Source organism: Anopheles darlingi, chromosome X (genome assembly GCF_943734745.1).
Source record: "Anopheles darlingi chromosome X, idAnoDarlMG_H_01, whole genome shotgun sequence".
In the NCBI taxonomy this organism is placed as follows: Eukaryota; Metazoa; Arthropoda; class Insecta; order Diptera; family Culicidae; genus Anopheles; species Anopheles darlingi.
In genome coordinates, this window is record NC_064873.1 from 535,001 (window position 1) to 559,888 (window position 24,888).

At 54.9% G+C, this 24,888-nt stretch overlaps 3 protein-coding genes across 12 annotated transcripts in view; 2 read left to right on the forward strand and 1 right to left on the reverse strand.

The window, feature by feature from the left end:
• The window catches only part of LOC125949535 (uncharacterized), a 47,915-nt gene extending 23,475 nt beyond the window's left edge, over nt 1–24,440 (forward strand). Inside the window, exons 1-7 of one of the 9 annotated variants that reach the window (XM_049676690.1) lie at nt 11,369–11,545; nt 18,245–18,584; nt 20,548–20,802; nt 21,680–21,950; nt 22,053–22,783; nt 23,071–23,542; nt 23,625–24,440. In XM_049676690.1, the coding sequence (XP_049532647.1) occupies nt 20,719–20,802; nt 21,680–21,950; nt 22,053–22,783; nt 23,071–23,542; nt 23,625–23,977 (1,911 nt within the window). In that variant the 5' untranslated portion in view covers nt 11,369–11,545; nt 18,245–18,584; nt 20,548–20,718 and the 3' untranslated portion in view covers nt 23,978–24,440. Of the gene's footprint in view, nt 1–11,368; nt 11,546–17,307; nt 17,550–18,244; nt 18,585–19,983; nt 20,258–20,547; nt 20,803–21,679; nt 21,951–22,052; nt 22,784–23,070; nt 23,543–23,624 lie in introns of those variants that run through there. The other 8 variants (XM_049676722.1, XM_049676674.1, XM_049676682.1 and 5 more) reach the window with 8 other exon arrangements.
• LOC125949268 (phospholipid-transporting ATPase IF) lies at nt 2,106–10,086 on the forward strand. Of its 2 annotated transcripts, none has more exons than XM_049676175.1 (6): nt 2,106–2,268; nt 5,283–6,617; nt 6,688–7,340; nt 7,436–8,743; nt 8,821–9,150; nt 9,246–10,086. In XM_049676175.1, the coding sequence occupies exons 1-6, from the start codon at nt 2,266–2,268 to the stop codon at nt 9,469–9,471; spliced, it is 3,855 nt and encodes a 1,284-aa protein (XP_049532132.1). In that variant the 5' UTR covers nt 2,106–2,265; the 3' UTR covers nt 9,472–10,086. The 2 variants fall into 2 exon arrangements, with proteins under 2 accessions (XP_049532132.1, XP_049532124.1); XM_049676167.1 differs by lacking the exon at nt 2,106–2,268 and adding an exon at nt 3,753–4,775.
• On the reverse strand, nt 10,197–17,269 carry LOC125949505 (uncharacterized). The gene is made up of 5 exons (XM_049676620.1): nt 15,971–17,269; nt 14,855–15,085; nt 13,085–14,714; nt 12,820–13,011; nt 10,197–10,473 (listed from the first exon to the last, which is right to left on the reverse strand). The coding sequence occupies exons 2-5, from the start codon at nt 15,068–15,070 to the stop codon at nt 10,316–10,318; spliced, it is 2,196 nt and encodes a 731-aa protein (XP_049532577.1). The 5' UTR covers nt 15,071–15,085; nt 15,971–17,269; the 3' UTR covers nt 10,197–10,315.
• Nucleotides 24,441–24,888: the final 448 nt, after the last annotated feature.

The following is a 24,888-nucleotide window of genomic DNA, read 5'->3' on the forward strand; positions in this document are numbered from 1 at the left end:
GGTTTCGGACTTGGGTCTTCCGCTGCCGCGCCGTTCTTCCCAAGCGTCTCAGCCACCAACTAGCTTTCGTGCGGCTTTCGAGGAAGAGGAGGAGTAGGGGACGGAGGGGGAAGGTTCGCGTAGGATGATCAGCTCCTAACTCAGCTTGCGCAGAACATGCAAGAAATTCAAAACACTCACAGGACCGAACGACTGGGTGGTGTAGACAGGCTTCCCGGTGAGGCACGCTCTGCTCAGCGAATCGCTGTTCGTGGCTTTTCCGTCGTATATCTCTTTCGCTGGCCTTCCTGGTCTTTCGATGCAGCTCCTTGCGATGCCCGTATTTTCGTTCGCTGCAGCGCTGCGAATGCAAAGTGTGGGTGTGTATGTGTTAGCCAATAGGGTGCGGAACCGTGGGGAAATGTCAAACAGATACCGCTACCAAGGGCCAGGGTTGTATCGTGCGTTGTAACCATTTACACACATCTGCGATTAAGCAAACTGTATAAATATACACAACCCAAACAAAAGAGGCATTTCCCCTTTGTGCCTTGTCTATTGTTAAAGGCTATTGTAGTTTTTGGGTATTGTAGGTTTTTTAAAATAAAATAGCCATTTTTTTCCTCTTCAGGAAGAATCATTTTGCTTCTTTTTTTCACAGGGGACCGGCCTGTGTTCGGCGGGCACTGGATTGTTCTTTGCGCCCGTGATCATTGTCGTGCGGTTCACGATTGTCTATCGATTTGGGGTGTACCCTGTTGTTACCTTACCTTATATTCTAATATGTTTGCTGTATCGCCACTGAAAATATACAGCCGTTACCGATAACCGATAACCGCTATCGATAGCGGTTGTTACATGAACCCGAACCACAGGTGAAACTGACAGCCCAATTGGCCGGCCGACAGCATGCGCTATGCTGTCTGCTGTTGCGGCGTAATACGGAACTACTGCTCCCCCCTTTCGTGTATGTGCGATGTTTTTTTTATTAACGCAACACGTGAAAACGGAATCTACTCTAACCCGCCCTCCATCAACTAGATTTCCGGCATGCTGAAAATATTCGCGCAAGCCTGATAAGCAACTGTACCGGAGCGGTTCATCATTTTTTTTTCCTCCGAAAAAGATTTTTTTTCCCGAGCGGCCGTTACCGTTCGAAAATCGGTTGTTAGATAACCGAGCCAACCGTTCGATTGGATGCTGTCAATTCGATTGGTAGGCGTTTGGCGAAAACCGGCGATCGGAGAAGAATGAGCAAGGATTTGCTGCGTCTGCGAAATTTTCGGCAACCTTCCCGGTGTGATTTCCGTACAGCGAGCGTGAAAAGAGTGACACCACACCGTGCAAGATCACCGCAGACGTTCAGCATCCATCCGCAGACGTAGAGAATCAATCACCCAACGAGTGCAATCATTCTCGTTTTATTTCTTCAACATCAACCGTGCGTCGGTGTTGGCGTGGTAGCGTTCGCGTCTCCAACAACAGCAGAACCAACCGAAGCCGGACGAAAAATTATCGGTTGCCACAGGTGGCGGCCTCGGCGGTTTCCCCTGGCCAACGCGGCTTCTCGCACCCTTATCAAATTGGTGACCTTTCAGCGCTCGATTCGATTGGTGGTCGGTCGACCGGCCACGATACCACAGCGGCGCATTTCCAGCGTGAATTGGAAGCGGGCGGCGTACGGTCACCTAACCTCACACTTTGCAAACCGCGTGTTCCCGATTCTCGCCACGTCAGCATTAGTAGGGTTAAGGTGTGTTGCGCATCCCACCGAGCATAGCAGGCCGAGCCGAAAAATCCCCGTTTTCGTTTCATATCGTGCACCCGGACCAGGGGTGGAGTCTCTTCGTCTTCTCCCTAGCCTCTTCACTCCCCCCCTCACCTTCCCCTACTTAAATTGCCTCATTACAGCAGTTTTTTGTTGTTGTTGGTTACCCCAAACCGATAGGCAATCGTGGAACCGCGAAACGACAACGCGATCACAGAACAATCCAGTGGAGGGCCAGGACCCGGTGCTCGCCGGAAACGCGGCGGGAAGACGCTCGATGTTGGATTTGTGTTTGAACACTCCTGCGGGCCACACGCTCGGAGCAGCAGGCGCCGCATACCCACCGCACATCGCGGTGACATCGCAGTAGGCAAGGTGCGTGATAGGATTTCGGCGCGTTGTTTGCGAGCGACGGCCATCCATCCAGCGGGCCCAAGTACCAAGATTAGTTGGATCGAGTGTTTGCTCTGCTGCGCAGCGTGTGTCCGCATCCTGCCGGTGCTTCCTTGGCCGTCAACATGGTGAGTAGTAAACTCAATGGGATCGTGGGTTTGGTACACTAATTATTCCGGTACGGTGAAGGTGGGGGTGAACAATTGCAAGGATACTTTGATCCTTCGCTTGCTACAAGTGACCAGATACAATTTATTCTTCAGTAAGTTGACCGAGTGGACAATATGGACCACCTGCAGGCACCGAGGAGTGCAGGCGCGCTGATGCATCGCATCGAGTCATCAGCTCTTTCGGTTTAGCACGGGGTCGTGTTTTTTTTTGTGTGTGTGTTTTTGGAAGGGGTGGAGAGCCCTTCCAGGAAACATACCATGAAACTGGGTGTTGCGCCAGTGTTTCCGATCGTTTGCTATCTGGTGCTATCTAATCGATTCTATCCGCACACACACACACACACCTCGCGTAAACCATCCGTAAGGGAGTGAGCCGCAGATAGGGATTTGTGCTGTAGTCCGGTATCAGTGAGGGGTGGCTCGTCGATGTATGTAAACCTGGTAAAAACACACAACACTAGACTAGCCCTTGCCAGGCACTGGCTGCTGCTGCTCTGCTAACATCAACTGTGCGCCATCAACACGGTGGAGCGCCCTTGGTTGGTTGGTACTCGATGTATTGCCCATCGGTTAACCTTCCACCTTCGGTTGACACTTGGTTGGTTGGATCGCGGTCGCGCTTCGAGATTCCCCGATACCCCGATCTGCCTATGGCCCTCCTAGCAGCCAAATCGAGGCGATCGAGGCGATAAAAATTAATTGAATGATTGGCAATGCATTGCTCAGCACTTCTTCTTCGATAGACTCGCGTCCCAGGGAGGGGGTGGAGGGGGTGGTGGGGACGCTTTTGGGGACTCGCTGCTAGTTATGCAGCAGCAGCAGCTCTTCGACAGTGATTCGAAATCGGTATATCGCGCGGAACGCGGATAGCATTGCGAATATGGGATATTTCCTGGTTCCAACAAGAAACCGTTCCAGGTAGTAGTGGGGTGCGCAACCACCCCAGGCCCGATATCAAACCGATCACCGATAGGGGTAAAGGGTGCTATACTTGCGTGTGTGTGTGTGTGTATGCGTGTGTGGAAACCAGGTATGACGATATGACGACACAATATGACGGGCATCCTTATCTTATCTATCTCGGGCCCGTTTCCTCCCCCCCCCCCCCCGATAGAGCTGAGCTGCGGCATGAGCGAGAGTCCCACCCATCCCATCCCTTTCCCATTCCACTCGTTTGATCCAAAACCTCGTCGCCTCCCCTGCACCCCCCCCCGTCTCTTCCACCACTGAATTCCAACGGAAGGTGGTTATCGCGTAAACTTGGTTGGTCGGCACCGGGGGTTCGGAATTCTGCGGACACTCGATGTGCACATATCGCCACCGCCGCCGCCGTCGTCGTCGTCGTATGAGCCACTACTGCCAGTAGTGCCAGTTAGCGCTAGGAGTTTGTTGCTGATGGTAGGGTTGTTGTTGCTGGGGACAGGAAGAAGGAACGCGACGCGTTATCCACCAGTCATCCCTCGTTTGCGTTGTGCCTTGGTGGTGGTGGTGGGAGGGAGTTGTTGTGTCCTTTTGTTTCTTTTTTTTTCGTTGTTGTTTGAAAACCGAAAGAAAGTGTAGCCGTGTACTAGCTCAATCAACAGCAACAACCATCAACACCCTGCCAAAGCTCCTCTACCTCCGCCAGAACGTACTACGTTGGCTTAAAGTGAGGCACTGTTAGAGTGCGTGCGTGTGTGTGTGTGAGCCGGTGTAATTTTTGTGATCTGACGGTGATCCTAACAAAGAACAAATCAAATTGTCTATGCGAGAGGGATACTTCCGTTTCCGCGCGAACGAGCTACCTAGTAGTGATAATCGTTGCTAGTAGTAGTCATACCATCCTTCTGCTTACGGCTTACGGCGTTTGCTACCAAAAGGCCCTCTGGTTTCGGCACTGGATATGCTTTGATGGGTAGTAGTTGGAACCGGAAGTGAGCCGTGCGATCTAATGGTGCTAGCCTGTGACTAGCGGCGTGCATCCTAAGCTCTTATCTGTTTCCTTGAGGGTGGGGTTTCCACAGTGTATCTCTACCTCGACGGCACGATAAAAAGCGATCGCGGTCGCAGCCCGCAGTGTTCGATGATGTAAGAGAATCCAACGCAGGCGGCGAGACCATTCTCAACAGTAGCCCGTGTGTCAGGTCAGGTCGCGAACGCAAACGGCACACGTACACCGGGGGTGGGGCCCTTGGCATACAAGGGATGTGAGAAATCAAAGTCGCGCCCGGTGCCCGATCTGCGAGCTCTCTCTCGCGCCGTTTTGACACCTCTCCTCCTCCGTCCGGGTTTGCCCATTTCTGCTACTGCCACCCGCTCGCATAATACACAACACAACACAACAGTGCAACAAGCAAAAAAGGGTCGTTTGGCAAACCCGGCAAAAGATGACTGCCACCGGTGGCGAGGAGGAGCCGGAGGACGCCGGCACTCAACCGAGGCAGTCGTGCTGCTGCTGCAGCTGGTTGCTCTGTCGTTGCGCCAAGGTAAGACGAAGTTCGGTCAGTTTCCGGTGCCACACTCGATCAAGGAGATCCCGTTTTACGCTTCCAAACCCCCCCCCCTCCGCCTCGCTGGATTCACCAGCAACCGCTGCCTATACGCCCGGGATACGCTATCTTATCGTGCTTCCCCGCTTATCGGCCAGCTTTTGTTTGTCGGGCAGATCGGAACCACCCCTGGTGGGGGGCACTTTAGGCGCGAACTTAGATTGATGGCCGCGGTGGTGGTAGGATTGCGCGAACGCGAAACACAGTGCCAGAGGGGGCCATGACTCACCGCGCTTCGTCATATAGCTTTTGCAAAAAAACAAAAAAAACTTTGGACCTGGCCTGGGTCACTGGGAATTGGCCTGTTAGGCAGAGGAAAAGGGACCACGGACTTACTTGTCGGCTACTACTGGTGCTAATTGGTGCAGCCGGTGCATCGGTGGCAATGCTAATAACACCAGACCTAACGATTTCTTTCTTTTTCTCTCCCTCCCTCTCTCTCAGGGTAACCGGGTGTCGCAGGATGGCGACACCATGACGGTGCCGGTCGGTGGGTACAGCGAGACGACGACGAAAAACGCGAACCGGGTTAAATCCACCCGTTACTCGCTGCTAACCTTTCTACCGCTGAACCTAATCGAACAGTTTCTCCGACCGGCGAACGCATACTTCCTGACGATGTCGCTGATATCGCTCGTGATCGACAGTCCGGTGTCGCCCCTTACCTCCCTCATGCCGCTGGCATTCGTCGTCGTGCTGACCGCGGCCAAGCAAGGGTATGAGGACATTCTGCGCTCGCTCACCGATCGCGTTGTCAATCGTTCGCCGGTGGCGGTGGTACGCGAAGGGCAAAGGCTTGAGATAGAGTCCCAGCACATCCGGCTTGGTGACATCGTCGAGCTGGCGCGCGATTGCGATATTCCGTGCGATTTGGCACTGCTAAGAAGCTCGGACCCGAGTGGACGGTGCTACGTCACCACCGCCAATCTGGACGGCGAGACGAACCTGAAGACGATGTGCGTACCGCGCGGGCTACCGAAGCTGCCGGTCGAGCAGCTGCACGGGCTCGGTACGATCGAGTACGAGCCGCCCAACACGAACCTGTACAGCTTCAATGGGCGTATCGATCTGGCTGGGGGTGAGCATGCGGCGACCGGTAGCATTAGCAGCGGCAGTGGTGGTGCTGGTGCTGGTGCCTGCGTACCGCTCAGCGCCGAGAACGTCCTGTTGCGCGGTTCCCGCATCAAAAACACGGAATGGGCGATCGGGTGCGCCATCTACATCGGTCCGCACACCAAGCTCGCGCTGAACAGCAAGACGCGCAAGCGGAAGATCAGCTCGAGCGAGCGCTACATCAACCGGTACCTGGTGTTCTATCTGATACTGCTGCTGGCCATGGTGCTGGTTAGCTTCTTCCTGAAGCGGTACAACGACCGCTACCGGCAGGAGCACAACGTGTACCTTGGCGAGATCGTAAGCAACTACCAGGTGGCCCAGTTCCTGCAGGACCTGTTCGCGTACCTCGTGCTGTACAACTACCTGATACCGATCTCGCTGTACGTGACGATCGAGATGGCCAAGTTTCTCGGCGGTTTCTTCATGGAGTGGGACCGCCAGATGTACGATCCGGACACCGATCAGCCCTTCCTCGTCAACACGTCCGACATTAACGAGGAGCTTGGTCAGGTGTCGATTCTTTTCTCGGACAAAACCGGCACACTGACGAAGAACGAGATGGTGTTCCAGCAGTGCTCGATCAATGGGCGGCGCTACATGCAGGTTGGCCGGGGTTTGCGCGCCTTCGGTCGTCAACACGAGACCCTGATCAAGCACCTCTCGGTAAGATCCGAGGCAAATCGTAGACGGAACCTGCTCATCATCATAATGCATCTTATCTCCCGCCCCGCAGGCTCAGGTGTATGCGTTCTTCGAGGCACTAGCTATCTGCCATACGGTGCAGGTGGTAGACGCGGCTACGGGCACTCAGGACCCACAGGAACCCGGCGCAGACGGCGAGGAGGAATCCATCATGCGCCATTTTCGGCTCGCCGCGGACTATACGGATGAGGGGACTGCAACGCCGGAGCGCGGAGCGGTCCGGTTGGCGGTGGTACGTGAATCGCCCAACACCAGCAGCAGTACCGATGCTAGCCAGGGTTCACCACCGAACCAGCCACCAGTTACCGGTACGCTGCAGGAGCAGCAGCCCAAGTTCGACATCTCATCCAGCACCGTCATTGGGACCAGCTCATCGTCCGCCATTGAGCTGAAGCGGGCCTTTTCGGCGAACGACGAGGGAAAATCGACCCACTCGGCCACCAAAGGGCACCGTCGGACGGTGTCGCACATACCGACCAGCGTTAATCGGCCGACCAGCTACCAGATGGCCGTGACCGGTCCGGGTACGGTGTCCGCCTCGAACTCGCTGCGCCGCCAGCGCAGCATAATGTCCCGCAGCTCGGTGCGGGAGTCGTACGCCGCACCGGCGTACAACGAGCGTACGCGCATCGAGCGACAGGAGTCGACGGCACAGCGCAGCCAGCCGCCTGACTCGTTTGTCTGGTAAGTGGGACCAGCCAGGCAACCTGGCACCCTCGATACGCCGTTCCGTTCGTTCATCCTGTTTTGCTATCTGTGCTCGCTTACTCTTCTTGCAGCAAGTACGACTACCAGGCATCGAGCCCGGACGAGAAGGCACTGGTGGAAGCGTGTGCCCGCGTCGGACTCATCTACACCGGTGATACGGACGAGCGGCTGACCATCGCGCGTGATTATGCGGGCTGCGAGCAAGCGAACCTGATTTCGCCGGTCGAATCGATCGTACAGTTTGAGCGGTTGGCCGTGCTGGAGTTTACCAGCGACCGTAAGCGAATGAGCGTGATCGTCGCTGATCCGAGCGGCCAGAAGTGGCTGTACACCAAGGGTGCGGAGAGCCACGTGTTGCCGCTGTGCGAATCGGGCCCGCTGATCGCCACAACGCAGGGCCACGTCGATGAGTTCGCCAAGTGTGGGCTGCGCACGCTGGCCGTCGCCCGGCGCCAGCTGACCAACGACGAGTACGAGCAGTTTCGCGCCGAGCTGAACGAGGCGAGCAGCTCGCTGGTTGACCGGGGCACCAAGATCGAGGCGTGCCAGCGCAAGATCGAATCTCGCTTGGAGCTGCTGGGCGCAACGGCGGTCGAGGATGCGCTGCAGGACGACATCCGCGACACGCTCGAGTCGCTGCGTGACGCCGGCATCAAGGTGTGGGTGCTGACCGGGGACAAGGTCGAGACGGCGCTCAACATCGCGCTCAGCTGCGGCCACATCCCGGAGTCCACCGAACGGTACTTCATCACCGACTGCAGCACGCAGGGCCAGCTGCTGGAGCACCTGAACACGCTGTCGGTCGAAATGCTGCGGCTGCCGGATGAACCGTTCTCGCTGCTCATCGACGGCACTAGCCTGGCGGTGGCACTCGAAAGCACGGCCGAACGGTTCCGTGACGTGAGCATGCGGTGCCGGGCGGTGCTCTGCTGCCGGTTGAGCCCGCTGCAAAAGTGCCAGGTGGTGCAGCTGATCAAGACGGCCAAGGAGCGCCCGATCACTGCCGCCATCGGGGACGGTGCGAACGACGTCTCGATGATACAGGAGGCGCACGTCGGGCTCGGTATTGTCGGGCGGGAGGGTCGGCAGGCGGCCGCCTGCGCCGATTACGCGTTCGCCAAGTTCTGCATGGTGAAGCGGTTGCTGTTCGTGCACGGCCATTACAGCAGCGCCCGGCTGACCACGCTGGTGCAGTACTTCTTCTACAAAAACCTCGTCTTCATGGGCATCCAGCTGATGTTTCAGATACACAGCATGTTCTCCACCCAGTCCGTCTTCGATTCGGTCTTCCTTACGCTCTACAATGTGGTCTACACGGCGGTACCGGTCCTGATCACAGCGATCACCGAGCAGCCCTATCCCGAAGAAACGCTAACACAGTAAGTGTACAGCAAGCAAAAACCAACCCAAAAAAAGCGCAATATGTTCATCGGTTCGGTTCTCCTTCCGTTTTCAGGCGCCCGGAGCTTTACCAGAAGGTGGCCGGTAACAAGCAGTACGGGTGGCAGCACTTTCTCGCCTGGACGCTACAGGGCATCTATCACTTTCTGGTGATCTTCTACTTTAACTACGCGATCTGGCAGATCAACGAGGCGATCTACGTTAACTGGCCCGGCCTGTCCAGCTTCGCCTGCTTCGGCACCAGCCTGATGACGCACATCGTCATACTGGTCAACCTGAAGCTGCTGTTTGCGACCCACTACAAAACCTATGCCTTCATCAGCACCGTCACGCTGTCCATCTTGGTTTACTTCCTCACCACCTACATCTACAACCTGCTGCACATGTAAGTCGCACACACGCACGCACACACACACGCACACACAGAGACATAATTTCATCCGTACCATATTTTTGTACCTTTTGCATTCCACCTTACAGCAGTTACGATGGGTCGCTGCTGAACGTCTTCAATTATCTTCTGTCATCGCTGACGTTTTGGCTGCTGACGCTGGCCATACTGCCGGCCGGGCTGCTGCCCGAGCTGATCCAGCTGGCGCTGGAAGCGATCGGCATCAAGTTTGGCAACATCTTCCCGGGCGCCAAAACCTACCGCAAACGGTTCTTCGTGCGCCGCGACGAGGACGAACAAATTACGGCGCTATAAGCCGGCGCTATACGCGTGTCAATTACCAGACTCTTTTCTTTTTTTGGTTTTTTTTTGTCACTGTTAAACTAACTTATTGAACTTATTAGAACGCGCCCCGAACGCGGCTTGGCGCTTGTGCGAATGAATGGAAATGAAATTATTAGCATTAGTCAGGCCAAGGCCAGAAAGAAGAGGCTGGGGAAGTTGATACTTAGTACAAAAAACAGGACGCAGCCGTTGTCCGTTTGCTGCCCCCAAGGTACACACTGTGTTTGAACTGACTGAGCGATGAATACCAATTTATAGTTTTTAGCTAGTAAGGAAGAGCGGATACTGATTGCTGACACCGTTTTCGCTTCCGCGAAGTGCAGACATTACTACTGCTCGAGTATTATTGAATTACCTCGGTAAAACGCAACCGACCGCCAGAATGGCAAACAATGACAATACGGTATTACAGCCGCGTGCGCTAATAGCAGACAGGCTGCCTGCCAGGCAGACAGGCAGGAAGAAACTGGCCCGAAGCCAGAAACCCAGAGTTAACACGGATATTTTTGTTGAATTAATCCTCCGCGGAGTGGAGGCGCGGTTGTGACGACCTGACGAATAAATTACCTCTTTGTTCCTTCTTGTGTTCAATACAATTGAATACCTCTCGTTACGCTGCGTCTTCTGTAAAGGGGAAAGAACATACGGAGAATGGAATGCATGCATTTATTCAATCGAACCGCATTTTAGGCCTTAGGAGAAAGTGATGAGCACGAGCACGCGCTTTTTTCGAGCTGCACGTAAACGACGTAAATTCCGGTCTCGTACCCCAGAGCGTGCAGGACTCCAGGACTCCAGGGAGTGATGTTCTGCATCAGCTGCTGCTGTTGCCGCTGCCATTGTTCCGTTGGTGCTTCTGGCGGCGCGGCGTTAGGTAGTACATCTCGACGCACCAGCTGACGGCCATCGTGTATGTGGCGAGATTGAGGAAGTGCAGCGTCGTGGCGTAGTCGGTGCTATCCCGCACAAAGCCTGCATGCATTGTTGCATTGGGTCGGGAGAAAGGGTATAAAAACACAGTTGGGTTGATTTTTAGCCACCCAGCGGGTGCATGAGAGCCCTTAGACTCTCTCACCCCGTCGACGGTTCACTCCATCCCGCTACATTTGGCCGGCGGTGTGATCGGTTTTCGCTGGTGTAGTGTGTGTGTGCGATCGTACCCTCGGAAACCGATTGTGTGCATGTGTGCGAAGGGTATCGCGTATGTGTGTGTGCGTGTGTGCGTGTGCCACGATAGCTGCTTGTTACCGCTGCCGCTGAAGACACACATCCACACATCGGCAAACGAAGAGCGAAACCTTCGTGCGAAAGGTGGAAAACCTCCGGAATCAGGATGATCAACATCCTGTTGGTAGTGGTAGTGGTGGTGGTGGTACCTTAACCTTGACCTTGTTTTTTTTTTGTTTTAGCTATCATTTTTCTGCTTCTTATCTTACTTAAGCGACGATGGTTGGCCTACCAATTTTTGAAAAGCCAGCTGATGCACTTCAGCTCCGTGTTTCCATTCGAGTCCATTCATTTCCCTTCGTTACTCCGCGCTTCGCAACGCGATCCGAATCCACAAACGTGGTGGTCACGCTGTAACGAGTGACGACGAGGTGTGGTGTGGACAAGGGAAGCCGTGGACGGACAGACGGATGGACGGAAAAGGCAAAAAACGCTGGCCACCACCAGCCAGGCAGCCAAAACCTGCTCAACCGGCACGTGCTCCGGCGACGATCCTGAGCGGGCTGTGAAAAGCGGCGCCACCACCGACAACACAAAGCACTCGAACGGCCCTTTGTGTGCTACGCGTTTTAACAAGATTGCGGCGTGCTGCTGCTGTGCTAGTGTGTGTAGCCTTACTTTCTGCTGCTCATCCACATCCAGCAGCAGCAGCAGCAGCGACGACGGTGACGGTGACGACAACGGCGGTGGCGGTGGCAGTAGCATCACTCGTTCGGTTCGCTGCGGAGGCACATTTCGGTGCTCCTCCATTCTCCGTTCGGGGAGTAGTGGTTTTTGCAAAAAACCACGCAACGTTCTGTCGTGTGTACGCTGGAAGGTAAGGCGAGTGAGCGAGCGAGTGAGTGAGTGAGTAGTGTGTTGTTTTGCAATCAACATCCAAATCCGGTTTTCTACGACGATCAACAAACTTGCACAGCTGAAGATGATATCACACGGATCTCTCGGATCGATCGTTGATCTCGATATCGAAGTGAAGTTCTCGTTGACCAGGGATTTGCATCGCCCATCAACACATACACACACACACACACACACACACACACGCGCGCGCACACATGTGTGTTAGAACGCAGGAAGCGAGGAAGTGCGTGCGTGCGTGCGCGCGCGCGCTCTCGCGCCTGTCAGTGCGTGATTGTCACTTTGGATCGATGATCGCTTCCCTGGAGTCCCAGGGCTCAAAATTAACGCGCCCGAACGCGGACGCACTGGCTTGGCAAGCGATTCCCAGTCCCAGATGGTGGGTGTTGCGTGCGTGTGCAGAGCGGCGTCTGTGTTAGCGCGCTGTGGCGCGGGTTTTCCAACAAAACGCGCCAAACAGCTGTGACCATCCCGATATGTGCCAATCCATTCCGTGTCTTTCTCTCTCTCTCTGTGCGCGCGCCCTGTGTGCGTATTTCTGTGCCGTGCCAGCCAATGTGTGTATGAGTGTGTGTGTGTGTGTGTCCAATGGTTGTGTTGTGTGGGCGTTCGCTTTCTGCGTGCATTTGCACGTGTTGTAGGTTTCATCGATTATGTCTTTCGCGTTTTCGCAAATTGCGTGGCCATGGAGCGATGCCCCTCTCTCCCCACCCACCCCCACCCTAACCCATCGTCCAATCCATCCACTCCACTAGACAGGGTTACTCGACGTTGAAAGGTTACTCGAAGCGCCTTTTCCCACTCTTTTCCTCCCTCTTTCTCTCTCTCACTCTCTAATCGCTTTCGTTGCGAAGAAGCAGAATGCCAAGGTTGCGGAGAAGAAAGTCGAAAGTCGAATGGACCGTTTGGATAATAACCGAGAAGAGTCGGGTAAATCGCTTCGGTAGAGAAACGCTGAAGACGCGCATGTTTGCAAAGATATGCCCACCACCATACACATCCCTTTTGTTGGAGAAAGTGCTACTGGCATCAGCTGGTTGGGGGGCCAAGGTTGACCGGGCGCCCGCCGGGTGTTGCAGCGAGCTGGCGACACCACCGCACCGTGCGTGGGTGTTAATTTATGGTAATGTAGCTGCCGACGGCACTGACAGCACCCACCATTGACAGTCCTGTCGATAGCACCGCTTACCGGGGAGAGGGAGAGCCCAAAGGATGTTCGCACGGATGACTTACCAACCAGCGGGCCGGCGACCAGATAGAAGATGCCGGCAAACAGCAGATGGATGCCGGTAGCACCAGGAAGCCGGTCGAGCGGGACGTGCGACGGTATGGCGAGCGCCATAAACACCGTCCGCAGGCCCTTGTTGAACCCAATCCAGCAGGCGACGGCCAGCACCACCGGATAGCTGTGGAAATGGGCCAGCACTGGCATACGGAGAGAGAGAGGACGTTTTCAGCGGATGCTTGCACTCCAGATGCAGCCTTAGCCTTAGCTTACCGATTCGACCGAGAGCCATGTTGATGACGCCGAGCAGGAAGAAGGTGCGGTTCTGCCAGTCGAGCCGGTTCGCGATGAACGGCACGAGGAAGCGGCAGCAGATGTCGGTCGCGGCGAGCAGCGACATGGCGGTCGCGATCTGGTGCCGGTCGCACCCGAACTCGGCCAGCACGAACGGCGTCAGGATGGAGAAGTTGAGCTCGGCGAAGTTGGCGATCGTGATGCCGACCATAATGTTGACGTACACGCGATCGCGCAGCAGATCGAGATCGAAGAAAACAACCAGCCGCTGCAGCACGGTCAGCGACCGTCCGGGATCCGGGTTCGGGTGGCCACCGGCCACCACTCGAGCTTGACTCGGTGGCGGTACCAGTGCTACCGAACAGCAGGTGCAGGCTCGGCGGGTGCCACGCTGTTGCTGCTGCTGTTGCTGACGGTGGGAGTGGTGCTGTTCGGCAACGAGCTGCTCGAGCCGCCGGGAGGCCTGCTTCAGCACCTCCCGCTCCCCAGCGCTCATAGTTCGGCGTCTGTTTTTGGCGATTGGATCTTGCGGTACCGATGGTAGGGCCACTTCCGCTGCCACTGGCCAGCTCTGAGCAACGGCTGGGAGAGGATCGCGTGGTACCACCGCGGCTGGGGCCACCTTCGGTTGCTGGTCCTGTGTTCGCTGTGGCCGCCGGAGCGGCTCGTGTTCGGCCTGCACCTGCGGGCAGTCCTCCGTGTGGCACTCGTCGATCGTGCGGGCAGCCGAGTCCTTGGCGACGCCACCGGTCGCTCCTGAGCCCATCCCGGCACCGCTGAGGTTCAGCATCGAGGGGCGCAGCGACAGGTAGCGGGGTGTGGTGAGACTGTGCCGTGAGCTGTAGAGCGAGCGGAGCGAGTTCCGCGAGTACCAACCATCGTTGGCCAGCGAGAGCATCGGGGTGCCCGTGTCCATCACCATCGCATCGTACGCCGCCACCAGCTCCGTCGTTGTGCCCTCGGCCTGGCAGAAGCTACAGCGGGCGCTCGGAGCCGGCGTGACCGGTATCGTCTCCTCGGTACCACTCACACCGGTCGGGTCGGTTGCCTCCTGCGACTCCTGCTGATCGCTGCCATCAACGGCAGGCCGTCTCGCGTGCCACTGGACGGGCTGGTAGAGCAGGGCCCAGGCGATGGCATGGCAGGCGAACCCACCGAACACCAGGACCGTACCGGGCGTGCCGAACTTGCGCTGCATCAGCGTGATCAGATGGGGCGCAACGATCGGCCCCAGCCCGGTCAGCGTCCACGCGAACCCGGTCGCCAGGCGGCGCTTCCGCTTGAAGTAGGTATTGAGGGCGAGCGAGTTGGCGGATGCGTTGATCCCTACACCGGCACCGTACAGTACGGCGAACGTGACCATGTAACCGGCGAAGCTGTCCATACAGGCCGTCAGCATGATTGCGATGGAGACGAGCAGGGCACCCCCGAACGCCACCTGCCGGTAGGTGAACCGCCGGAACATTGGCCCATTTGCCAGCCCCACGATCGATGTGAGCGCCGAGTGGGTGTTGATGATGGTCGTCACCTCGGAGCCGCCGATCGACAGCTCGATCATCCGCTCCCGGAACAGCAACCCGAACTGCTGCAGCACCGGAAAGGTACAGAGCTGCGTGTGCATGTGTGCAGAAGGAGTAGGAGGAGGAGGAGTAGGGATGTTTGATGATGATGAGACACAGCCCGCACCCCGTCCCCTCCCCCCCTCCCCAAAAAACCTCAGTGATGGCAGTGACGCGGCCCACTACTCACGTTGGAAAAGCCGGCGGCAAACACTACCACCCAACCCCAGCCACCATCCGGTGCCACGAAGTCACTGCCCAGCTGCGATCGGTTCTTCGGTTTCGGTTTTGGCTTCGGCGGTTTCTGCGACTGCTGCGTGTCGTCATTATTTTTCTGTCCCAGCTCATCGATGCCTATCGTCGTCTGGCGCGAGTATCGGACGCTTCCGGCGTTGCCGGAATTCATGCTTGTGAGTGAGAGCTGCCACAGTGGGGATATTAGATCAAAAGGTGACGTCACGATGAATGGCGCGCGCTGAGATGGTTGTGAGATGATCTACTGGTGAGCTTACTCTTCCATCAAACCGCCCCCCCCGCTGAATTATTATCGATAGCGATACGCAACGGCGATGCGTTAAAAATACACGCATAAATACACACACACAAACATGAACGTGTCGACTGACCTGACACGGAACCTTTTGTTGATGTACCCTTGTAGTACCAGAGCAAGGACCCATTGCGTCATGGTCATTGCGCGGTTTTGGAATCAGATAATGCATCCTCCATTACACACACACATACACACACACGCGCGCGCACATGTGGGCGCGACACACATAGCAATTACAATGGAATCTCTTCTTCGCTGACAAGGCGCGCGACAGCGATACCGACCTTAGAGATCGATCACCAGACACACATGCCCAGGAGGGAGTCTGGACACTGAACAGTGTCAATCGCGTCGCACGGGATCACGTGATCGTCGTTGTGCTCGTTGTGCGGCGTTTGCATCGTTGGCGGATCAGCTATAGCACCTCAAACAGTCCGACCATCAGCCGCTCGGTACGTGACCGTTGAGTGTTAGTGGTTGAAGGTTGTGATGATGGCGATGGCGATCTTGAACCTCGAATTAGCCCCCCCCCCCCTCCCCGGATTCACACCTGCGGATGGGGGATGATTTCACCCCCAGCAGCAGCAGCAGCACCGGCAGCAAACTGGCACGTGTCACCCAACCCGCCCAACACACCGTCTATTACTAGGACGCACAATTTCGCACAGTCGTGCGCGCGCACCGGTGGCACTGTTGCTACTACGCGCTCTCACCCCGAACACACGAATCCGAGATCCGCCGAGGGTTACTCACCCGTTTTAAAAAACCAAAAGCAAAAAAAAGGACAACAGCGAGCTGAAACTAAACTTCCTTTCCGCAATTGTGGTGCGCCACCGACTGCGAACCGGCACTCGCGGCGCGCGCGCCGCACACCAGGAGATGTTCAGGATCGGGGGGGTGGGCGGCGTTTTGGGGCAACTGGGCATGACGTGCGCGAGCGCGCGGGTGCGGGTGATGATAATTCGATAAGCGGAACGTCCAATCGCGACAGGACGAGCAGGAAGGGACAACGAGAGCGACAGAGAGCGGCAGACGCCAGCCAGCCAGCCATTAAATGGCCCTTATCGATCGGGGTATGTGGGGTACGGATGGATGGGGCCGTGTCCTGGGGCGAACGCGGGCGCGGGGCACCCTTATCAGCCGGCGCGCGAACAGGGCGACACACGCTGCCCGCTGGAATATCGAGGCCAGATGCGAGGCCCTCTTGGGACCATTGTGCTGTGCTGTGCTGTGCGATTGGCACGGGCGCATTTCGCGATGTGCCAATCCCTACGTACTTGAATGCCCGATTGAGATGCGCGCCCCCTTTGGCACGCGTGTATCCGGCATTTGGCGGCAAAAGATGATGGCGGCGATGGTGAAGCAAGTGTGAACGTAACGTAAACAAACGCACGCACGCACGCTCTGTCCAGGTGGTGGTCCACGTTGTTATCAGTCAGTGGTACTGGCAGAGAACTGGACACACTAAAGCAGGCAGGCAGCGGGAACAACTGCTGATCCGCCTCAGTAGCGGATTGCAGCCTTTCTGGTCTTCTGGGCCCCGAGGGACCATAGGTTAGGGGTCTGGAAAATCCAGGCCGTGCCGCAATCAATCTGCTGGTTGCTACTATCTTCCTCTCAGCAACTGTTCTGCTTTCCTTCTCTCCCTTTCTCTCCTCGCTCTCTCAATAACTCTTTCTCTCTTTCCATGCCTTCTCCACCAGCCATTTCCGGTAGATCGTTTGGTCCGGTCCTTCTCCTTATGCTGCGATCGTTTACTGAAGCTCGCGCGTTGTGTGGGTATCCTCTCCCTAGTTAGCACCCTGTTTTGCTCTCTTTCGTTTTCGCACAAATACACGCTAAAATACACTTAATCTCTCTCTCTCTCTTCCTCTCTCTCTCTCTCTCTCTCTCTTTCTCTCTCCCCTGCTCTCTCTCTCTGCTCTTGCCCGTTATTCTCATTCTCTATCGCGCGCGCGCTCTCTCTCTCTCTCTATCTCTGGCGGAGAGCGAAAGGCTTATCGGATGCCCGGAAAGTGTCGCGCGAAACCTCGCCTCGCAGCACGGCGGGGGCGCAGTACATTATCGCTGGCCGACGGCCAACCATTGTACTACTTGGGCACGGTTGTTGTTGGCTCGGATACGCACCAACACACCAGCGCACGGTGGAAAGTGGAAAAGTGGCGGCAATGAGGCCACAGTGACAGCGAGCAGTGTTCGGTTTTCTGGTGTTGTGCTTAACGCATTGTGAAAAGGTGGCCGTTTCCCTGCTAGCCAGCCAGCAAACAGATTGCTTGCCGCGCTACAACCCGATATCTACCCGAAGATCCCCGATCCAGGTTGGATTGGATCGGTAAGCGCGCGCTTTATCACTCACGCCTGTGAAACAGCCTGTTGGAACAGGATTTGCGTTTACCCTGTGGCCTGTGCGTTTGTGTGTGCTACGTTTACCCTGGGTACCGTTTACCCCCGTGTGGGATGTGAGTGCGAGAGCGATGACACCATCTCCCAGGGGGGTTCCGAATCCTAATTCAATTCTCGGTTTTATGCTGGCGGATCTCCCCCATCTCGCGGATCCCCGATCGATCGCAGCATCAGCAGCAGCAGCCGCAGCAGCAGCGCAAACCACTAAATCGCGGACAGAAACTATTTTAGGGTTTGCTTCGTCGTCGTCGTCGTCGTGGTGGTGGGGTGTCACCATAAAAACACTGCCAAATGTTGAGGTGTATGATGATGATGATGCGATGTGGTGATGTGGTGCGAGGGTCTTAATTTAATGGCCGTATGTATGAGCATGATTCTGGCATCGAGATTAACGTCGGAACGTGGATTAGAACCGCGCAAAGTAAGCTGCTGGCTGGCTGGCTGGCTGGCTGGGTTGGATAGTAGGAGCGCAAGGGGAGGTGTGGAGAATTATCGAATCGCCGGGTACCACGACACGTGCAGTCGTGTGTTGAGTCTTTTTGTGTGTGGTTTTTCTTCTTCTTCTTCTTCTGCTCGTTCGCTTTTGTCTCACACAAACACAAATTCCGTACCTTCCATTTTCAGCGTGTGTCAGCGAATAATCATCAACGACTGTGCAGACTGGGAAGAAGTCAGTGCGACGACGTTACGCGAGACACGTGCACGACGCGGCTTGCACAAACAGGCGTGTAAGGTAGCGACGAGTAATTAAAACGACACCGCGGTTCCGCCGATTAATCCGAATACACTTCACTCAACTATCTGCAAGCAACCCTTGTCTAAGCGTCTAAGTCTACGCGTCACAGTGACACTTCTTCTCGACTCGAGTTCGATCAACCTGAACAGTGGCTTGCAATAGGACACCCTCGGGCCAGCTTTCAGGAGAGTTCGGGAGGGGATCGTACGGTGGTGAGTGGTGCGAACGGTGCATAGCAAATGTTTAACGCAGCATTCTTTGTCTGCGAACGGACTTTTTTTTGTGTGTGTAGCCCGTGAGCAGATGGCTTCCATTTGGTGGCTAGCGTCCCGGTTTTTCTTGTGGCACTCCAACCCGATAAGAACCCGAATTCCATCGGTTCTTGGCGCAGAACGCAGAACAACGCGCAGAGGGAATGCGATGTGTGTTGCAGTAGGTCGACGTCGACTGATGCCCCCCGGTAGCCCGGGAACTCTAGGACAGAGTTCGGACAGATTCCTATCGGCGAGAGTCGTCTTATCTTGGGATCCCGATGCACGCTTGTGGAGAGAGAGAGACAGAGAGTCCGTTAATCGATTTTTATCGCTCGCAACAGCGCACAGCAAATGCCGAATCGCGGGCAGTGTTGCCTCTGCCCCTTTGCCGCTAATTGGAACGCATTATCATCCGTTCCCGTGCGTGCTCTGTACGCGTTCGCGTTCGCCTTCTGTGTTGTCGATGAGTCGATTCCAAAGAATTCGTAGATCGCGATCTCGGCGTGTATCCTCTGTTGCGGTTGCCATGCGTCAGGCACGTGCCTACCTTTATTTTCGCTTCGACGACACCTTTCGAGCCGTTAGCAACGGAACGGGGTGATTTGATGGTGATTTGTGGATATAGAAGACGCGTTCAAACCGGAGGCAAACGCTGATTCGCAAACCCTCGTTTGTGTATGGAGGAACGAGAACTATCCTACTCGATAGAGGCATTCCTATCTCTATTACTCAGAGGTACGCGGTACACGGTTTACAGTACATTGCGCAAGATCACGTGAGCCGTGCATTCCTGCGCCAGATGCAGTTATTGCAGCAGTCATCATTGTTCGCAGCAAGCATCGTAGATCCGTGAGATGTAGGGCGGCGATAAAAAGGGTCCCCGCGTTCAAAATCACAAATTTAAATTGCGAAATGAAGTGATGCTTCCAATCGGCAGCACATTGTGGTGCTTTATCAGTGACAAGTATCACCGCGGCTCGAAGGCGCGTAATACGCCTTTACCGCCAATGTCATCGAGGAACACCCAGGCCTGATTGTAATAGTATCACTGATCTGATTACCGCGACCGTTGCTCAACCGGTTGCTCGATTGGCTCAATTAACCACGTGTCTCCGCGTGTGGTATCGGATGAGCGAGTTGATGCCTCGATCGAATTGCCACTCGATACCCGGGAGGAGGGGGGGTAGGCAACGATTATGTTGCCGACAACCATACGCACGCACGCACGCACGCAAGCCATTCGTGTTCCATCCATCCAATTAGCGCAAGGCGCTCTAGTATCGCAGCTCGCCGTTAGTTGATTTTTCTTTTCCAGATGAATTGAATCTCGTCCCACCCCCTCCTGGGGTTTAATAGGTTGGCAATGAATTTGGCATGCCGGTCGTGCAGGGATGAATTGCTGCCACTGACTGTTGCCACTTCTACCAGCATGGCATGTGGCGGTTGTGCACCCGATCGGAGGAGTTGCTTTCGAAGCGAGCCCCGCAGAACAATTCTAATCAATTGAATCAACGTTTTGGGGGACCGTGCACCATTTTGAAGGACTTTTTGATCAATCAATGGTGGAGGATCATGTAATATGCCCCGTCGGCGACTCGAAATCCCGTGCCTCGGCTCGGCCTGGCTAGCGGTTCGGTGATTTGTTTGGTGAGCTCAATGTTTGAACAATGTTTTATCACCTTCCGAGCTACATGTTTCGGTGCGCTGGTTTGGTTGCCAGGCTGTTCGTTTCTTCGAATTGATTTAAATGTTCCGCATCAAGCACGTTTCCAAACTATCGTTGCCATCTGTTTGTTCGAATCAGTTTTTTTTGGGATTGGATCGTTGCGTTTAAGCCTTATTTCAGGGCTTGCTGTGATGTGACGCATTGAATCAGAGGTTTTTTTTTATCGTTTTTTCTTTTCAATTTGACTATCTTTCGCTTTCTCTTTCCCCAGATTATCGTGAGCGGAAACGATACATGAGACAGCCAAGCTAGCAGAGTTGCACATGCGAGAAAGGAGACAGCTTCTGCGCATTGGGACGGATTGTGGGTGTTTGACGAGCGGCCCCGAATAAGGAGGAGAACAAATTAACAGCATCGTCTGCGTGGACCACTAGGCGAGAGAATGGAAAAGCTGAAAGCTGCCAAGAAGGTAGCCCCGGACGGTGGCTGGGGCTGGATGGCAACGTTCGGCGTTAGCTTGGTGAATGTGAGTATCGTGCACGAGCAAACAACTCTACACCGATAACTACCCGTACCCTGTCAGCCCGATTAGCGCTGGAAATCTACCGGGGTTTGGTGCGATATCGATTGAATGTGCGGTGGTTTATTGAATGTTTGTTAACAGTATTGCCACCTGCGTGAAAACGGATGAATGTGACTCAATTAGTACTACGCTCTTCCCCTTCCACCCTTCATGACAGCAGCTTTTGCATACTGTCAGCGCGCTTTCGTGTTTGCAAAGCGTGTTGCGCCATTAGTGTTGGGACATATGGCCAGAGTAGCCGGTCCCTAGTTTTAGCGAGGTCTAGGTCCCCAGAGTAGCTAAAGAAGGCCCAGGAAGCTGGATTCATTAGCCGTACTAGGGTAAATCCTCATTTGAAGAAGAAGAAGCGCCATTAGTCACTTGGGAGGCAATAATGATTGAAGAGCTGCGGTCGAATCGAATGTCATTCTAACTCAGTCCACGCAACGCGTATCATTCGATACTCGATAAGTTGGCACGTGCCCAGCGGTTTACTCACTGGAGGCAATGTTGCGGGCGGGTGAGTGGAGCTCTGATATCGTTTTATTTTACCATACTCAAAGCCCCGTGAAGTGGTGTTTTTAAAGCAAAGTTTGCAATGACTTTTCGAATCGACTGGAACCAAATCCGAATCGGGTTGTTTCGCACAAACCTATTAACCTGACACGTGTGACGGAACATTAGCCTGACTCGTGTTTAATGGTATAGTTTTAACAGTTTTAGCTAAACATTCTCCCAAAATTAACAACCGCTTTGACCAGGTTGTTTCATGGTGCATCTTCTGTTTCTGTTATTTCTTTCTCAATACGACGACTTGTGCCGAAACGGATTGGCTTGACAGTTGGCAACTCGCTCGATTGAACCGTCGTTTGGGCTGCTGTTCGGCGATCTGCTGACCGATCTGCAGGTCGGTACAACCGGTGCCGCCGTCATCATCAGTGCGCTCGATGTGATGATGAACTTCTCCGGTCTGTTTGTCGGACCCCTGCTCAAAGAGTTCTCCTATCGGAAGGTGGCGATTGCTGGTTCGCTGCTGTGCTGGATCGGCCTGGCCCTTACCTCACCCGCCACTAGCATGGCGCACATTCTAGCCACCTACAGTGTGATCAATGGTAAGTATTGGCGCAACGAAGGGCAAAGGAATCAGCGTGGTGCGCTACATGAGACTATGTCCCTATAACGTGTTTTTCTTTTTCATTTCGTGTTTGTTTCAGGGATCGGCGTTGGATTGGCAACATCGGCTGCGTTCGTGGCGCTTAATCACTACTTTGCGAAGAAGCGAGGGCAGGCTGTCGGGCTGTCGATGGCTGGTACTGCCCTCGGTATGCTGATCATGCCGCAGCTGGTTCGTATTCTGCTGGAGCTGTACGACTTCCGCGGTGCCGTGCTCGTGCTGAGTGGTATGGCACTGCACGCAACGGTCGGTGCGATGCTGCTGCAGCCCATCAAATGGCATCTGCGCGAGGAGGAGGTGGACATCGAGATGGTAGAGGCGACACCGGCGATGGGCATCATATTGGAACAGGAAGATGACGGGGATAACGATTCGCTGCCAGAGATCAAATCGCTCCTCTTCCCGCGCCGCATCGGCAGTGAACGGAAGCACTCTGACTCGGGTACGATCGCCGGCAGCGGGTCGGCTGGTTTGGCCGGAGGAGCGACGGCTGTGGGGGCAGGAACAGTGAATGGTTCCGGTGGTTTGCCGGGTGGCCCGATCGGCCTACCAAAGCGGCCAACCTTTCCACGCATTACCTCCAGCGTTAGCATACAGAATGGCCCTCCGAGTGCGGGTGCGCTGGGCATGCGGACGAGACCCTCCTTCCCACGAATCGCCTCAACCGCCAGCATGGGTCTGGCTCTGCGGAAGCGCCGCGAGTCCGTCGTTTCGCAACTGTCTACACTCGACTTCACGGGCAGTGGAAGTTGCATGCACATTCATGTCGATGTAGGTATTCAGGAGATAATTATGGGGATTGCCTCCCAATTTGGTGCTTATTCCGGTGAGGCGGTTTCGTGCGCCTCCCGGCGATAGTTCATTTGGCTCATTTTGGTGTTCATTTTCGCATGAACAAAAACAAACGATAAAAACGAAACAATGAGCGAAAAGAACGATATTATGGCACAGCAGCTTTTATGGCTACTCCGGAAGCTTTTCTGGAAGTCCAGGGAAAAAGAACACTTTTTTATTTTAATTTTATTTCTCTTTGACGCTCTCTATATTCCTGACCACAGACCGGAGACGCTGATGCGGAGGACGTGGACTATCAAATAATCCGGCGCGTCAACACGCACGTGGGCGTATCGTTGAACTCATTCGCTCGAGTGCCATCGCGCACCGGGTCGAGGCGGAAAATGGAAACGGTCAAGTCGGAGCTGGGGCTTGAGATGGTGAAACCGAAGGTGTCCTTCCTGCAGCGCTTTACGGCCCTGATGGATGTCGGACTGCTGCGGGACCCCATCTATCTCAACATCCTTTTCGGCCTGTCGATCTTCTACGTGGCTGAGATGAACTTCAAAATGGTGACACCATTCTTCATGGCCAGCCTGGGCTTCGACAAGAGTGAGACGGCGTTCGTGCTATCCGTGTCTGCGTTGACTGATATTGCGGCTCGTATCATCGTGCCACCGATCGGTGATCGGTTGAAGCTTCGCAAGCGCTACATCTTCATGGTGTCGCTCATCTTTGTCGCTATTTCGCGATCGAGTAAGTCCAGAGTCCAGAGCCCATTTGTTCGTTCTCCTAAAGCAATCCCTTACTTTACCTTTCTTTTCACGTTTCGTTGCAGTCGTCGCACATCAGCAGACCTACATCCAGGTGATGACGTGGCTGTCGATCACCGGGTTCTTCCGGGGGATCGCCCTGGCTAACTTCACGCTCTGCGTCTCCGAGTACTCGTCCCTGGAGAAGCTACCAGCTGCTTTTGGGTGGCACATGGTAGGCAAGGGCGTGTTTGTGATCCTGTTCGGACCGCTAATTGGGGCGATCCGCGACTGGACCGACAGTTACGCGATCTGCATTCATTCGCAATCGTTCTGCATTTTCCTGTGCATAGCCGCCTGGTCAGTGGAGCTGCTGCTCAAGCGGTGCCGCCCGAAGAAAATCACCGAGGCTATCCCTTCGCCCAATCCGGCCGTCTAGCAGGACGCACGCAGGACGCGTAGTGGCGAGAGTAGCCATCCTCCGAGTCTCTCGCTAGCACCGTGGTCGTATCTTAATTCCGAAGACTGCGATAATAGGATTAACAAGCGGGGTAGTAGGTAGCGGATAATGCTCCAACCGAGGGCCCTGGCTAGTCGCCCCCTTACCAGCAGCGTACGCATATACGTAGGATGTTTTCTAACTCTTTAGCACACAGTATTAGGGTGTCGTGACGCAACAGCGAAAATATCTTGGATCCGGCTGAGCATTGAGACAATTGACATTTAGAACGAAGCTGCACATGAATCAGCCGTAATAGTAGAATTAGACAGTGAGATATATATATATACAGAGAGAGAGAGAGAGAGAGAGAGAGAGAGCGACAAGCACTCACACGGGGCGAAATCTGGAACGAAAGAGAGGGTGAGACGTAGCTTTTATGTGAAATAAACCGAGTATTTTTATGTTGGAGCAGACAAATCGCATCAGATTAGCTGAGTTAAACACTACCTCTATGATAGCTATCCATCAAGGATGTGAGCGTTGTGCTAATGTGCTAACGTCTGGTGGCAATGGAACGAAACCGGGTCTGTCCGATGGTCTCCTACAATAAATCAATTTCAGTATATGACCAACACGCTAAGGCAGGCGCGAGCGCTTAAAATTCTGCAAAGATCCGAACGACGTCCCGAAGGCGACACAGGCCGTTAGGTGTCAACGGCAGGACTGACCTGGGAGCAGCCTTTTCGCTGTTGGATGGATGCGCTCGTACGGCGCCAATGCGGCCACAACGCGGAGAAGATGGGTGGAAAGGTCGTGGAAAGCCAGGGATCGAACAGCGAGTAGCGAGCGAAGCGAAGATAAAGATGCGGCAGAATCGTAAATTGCTATCCTGCTACCAGTCGACTTCC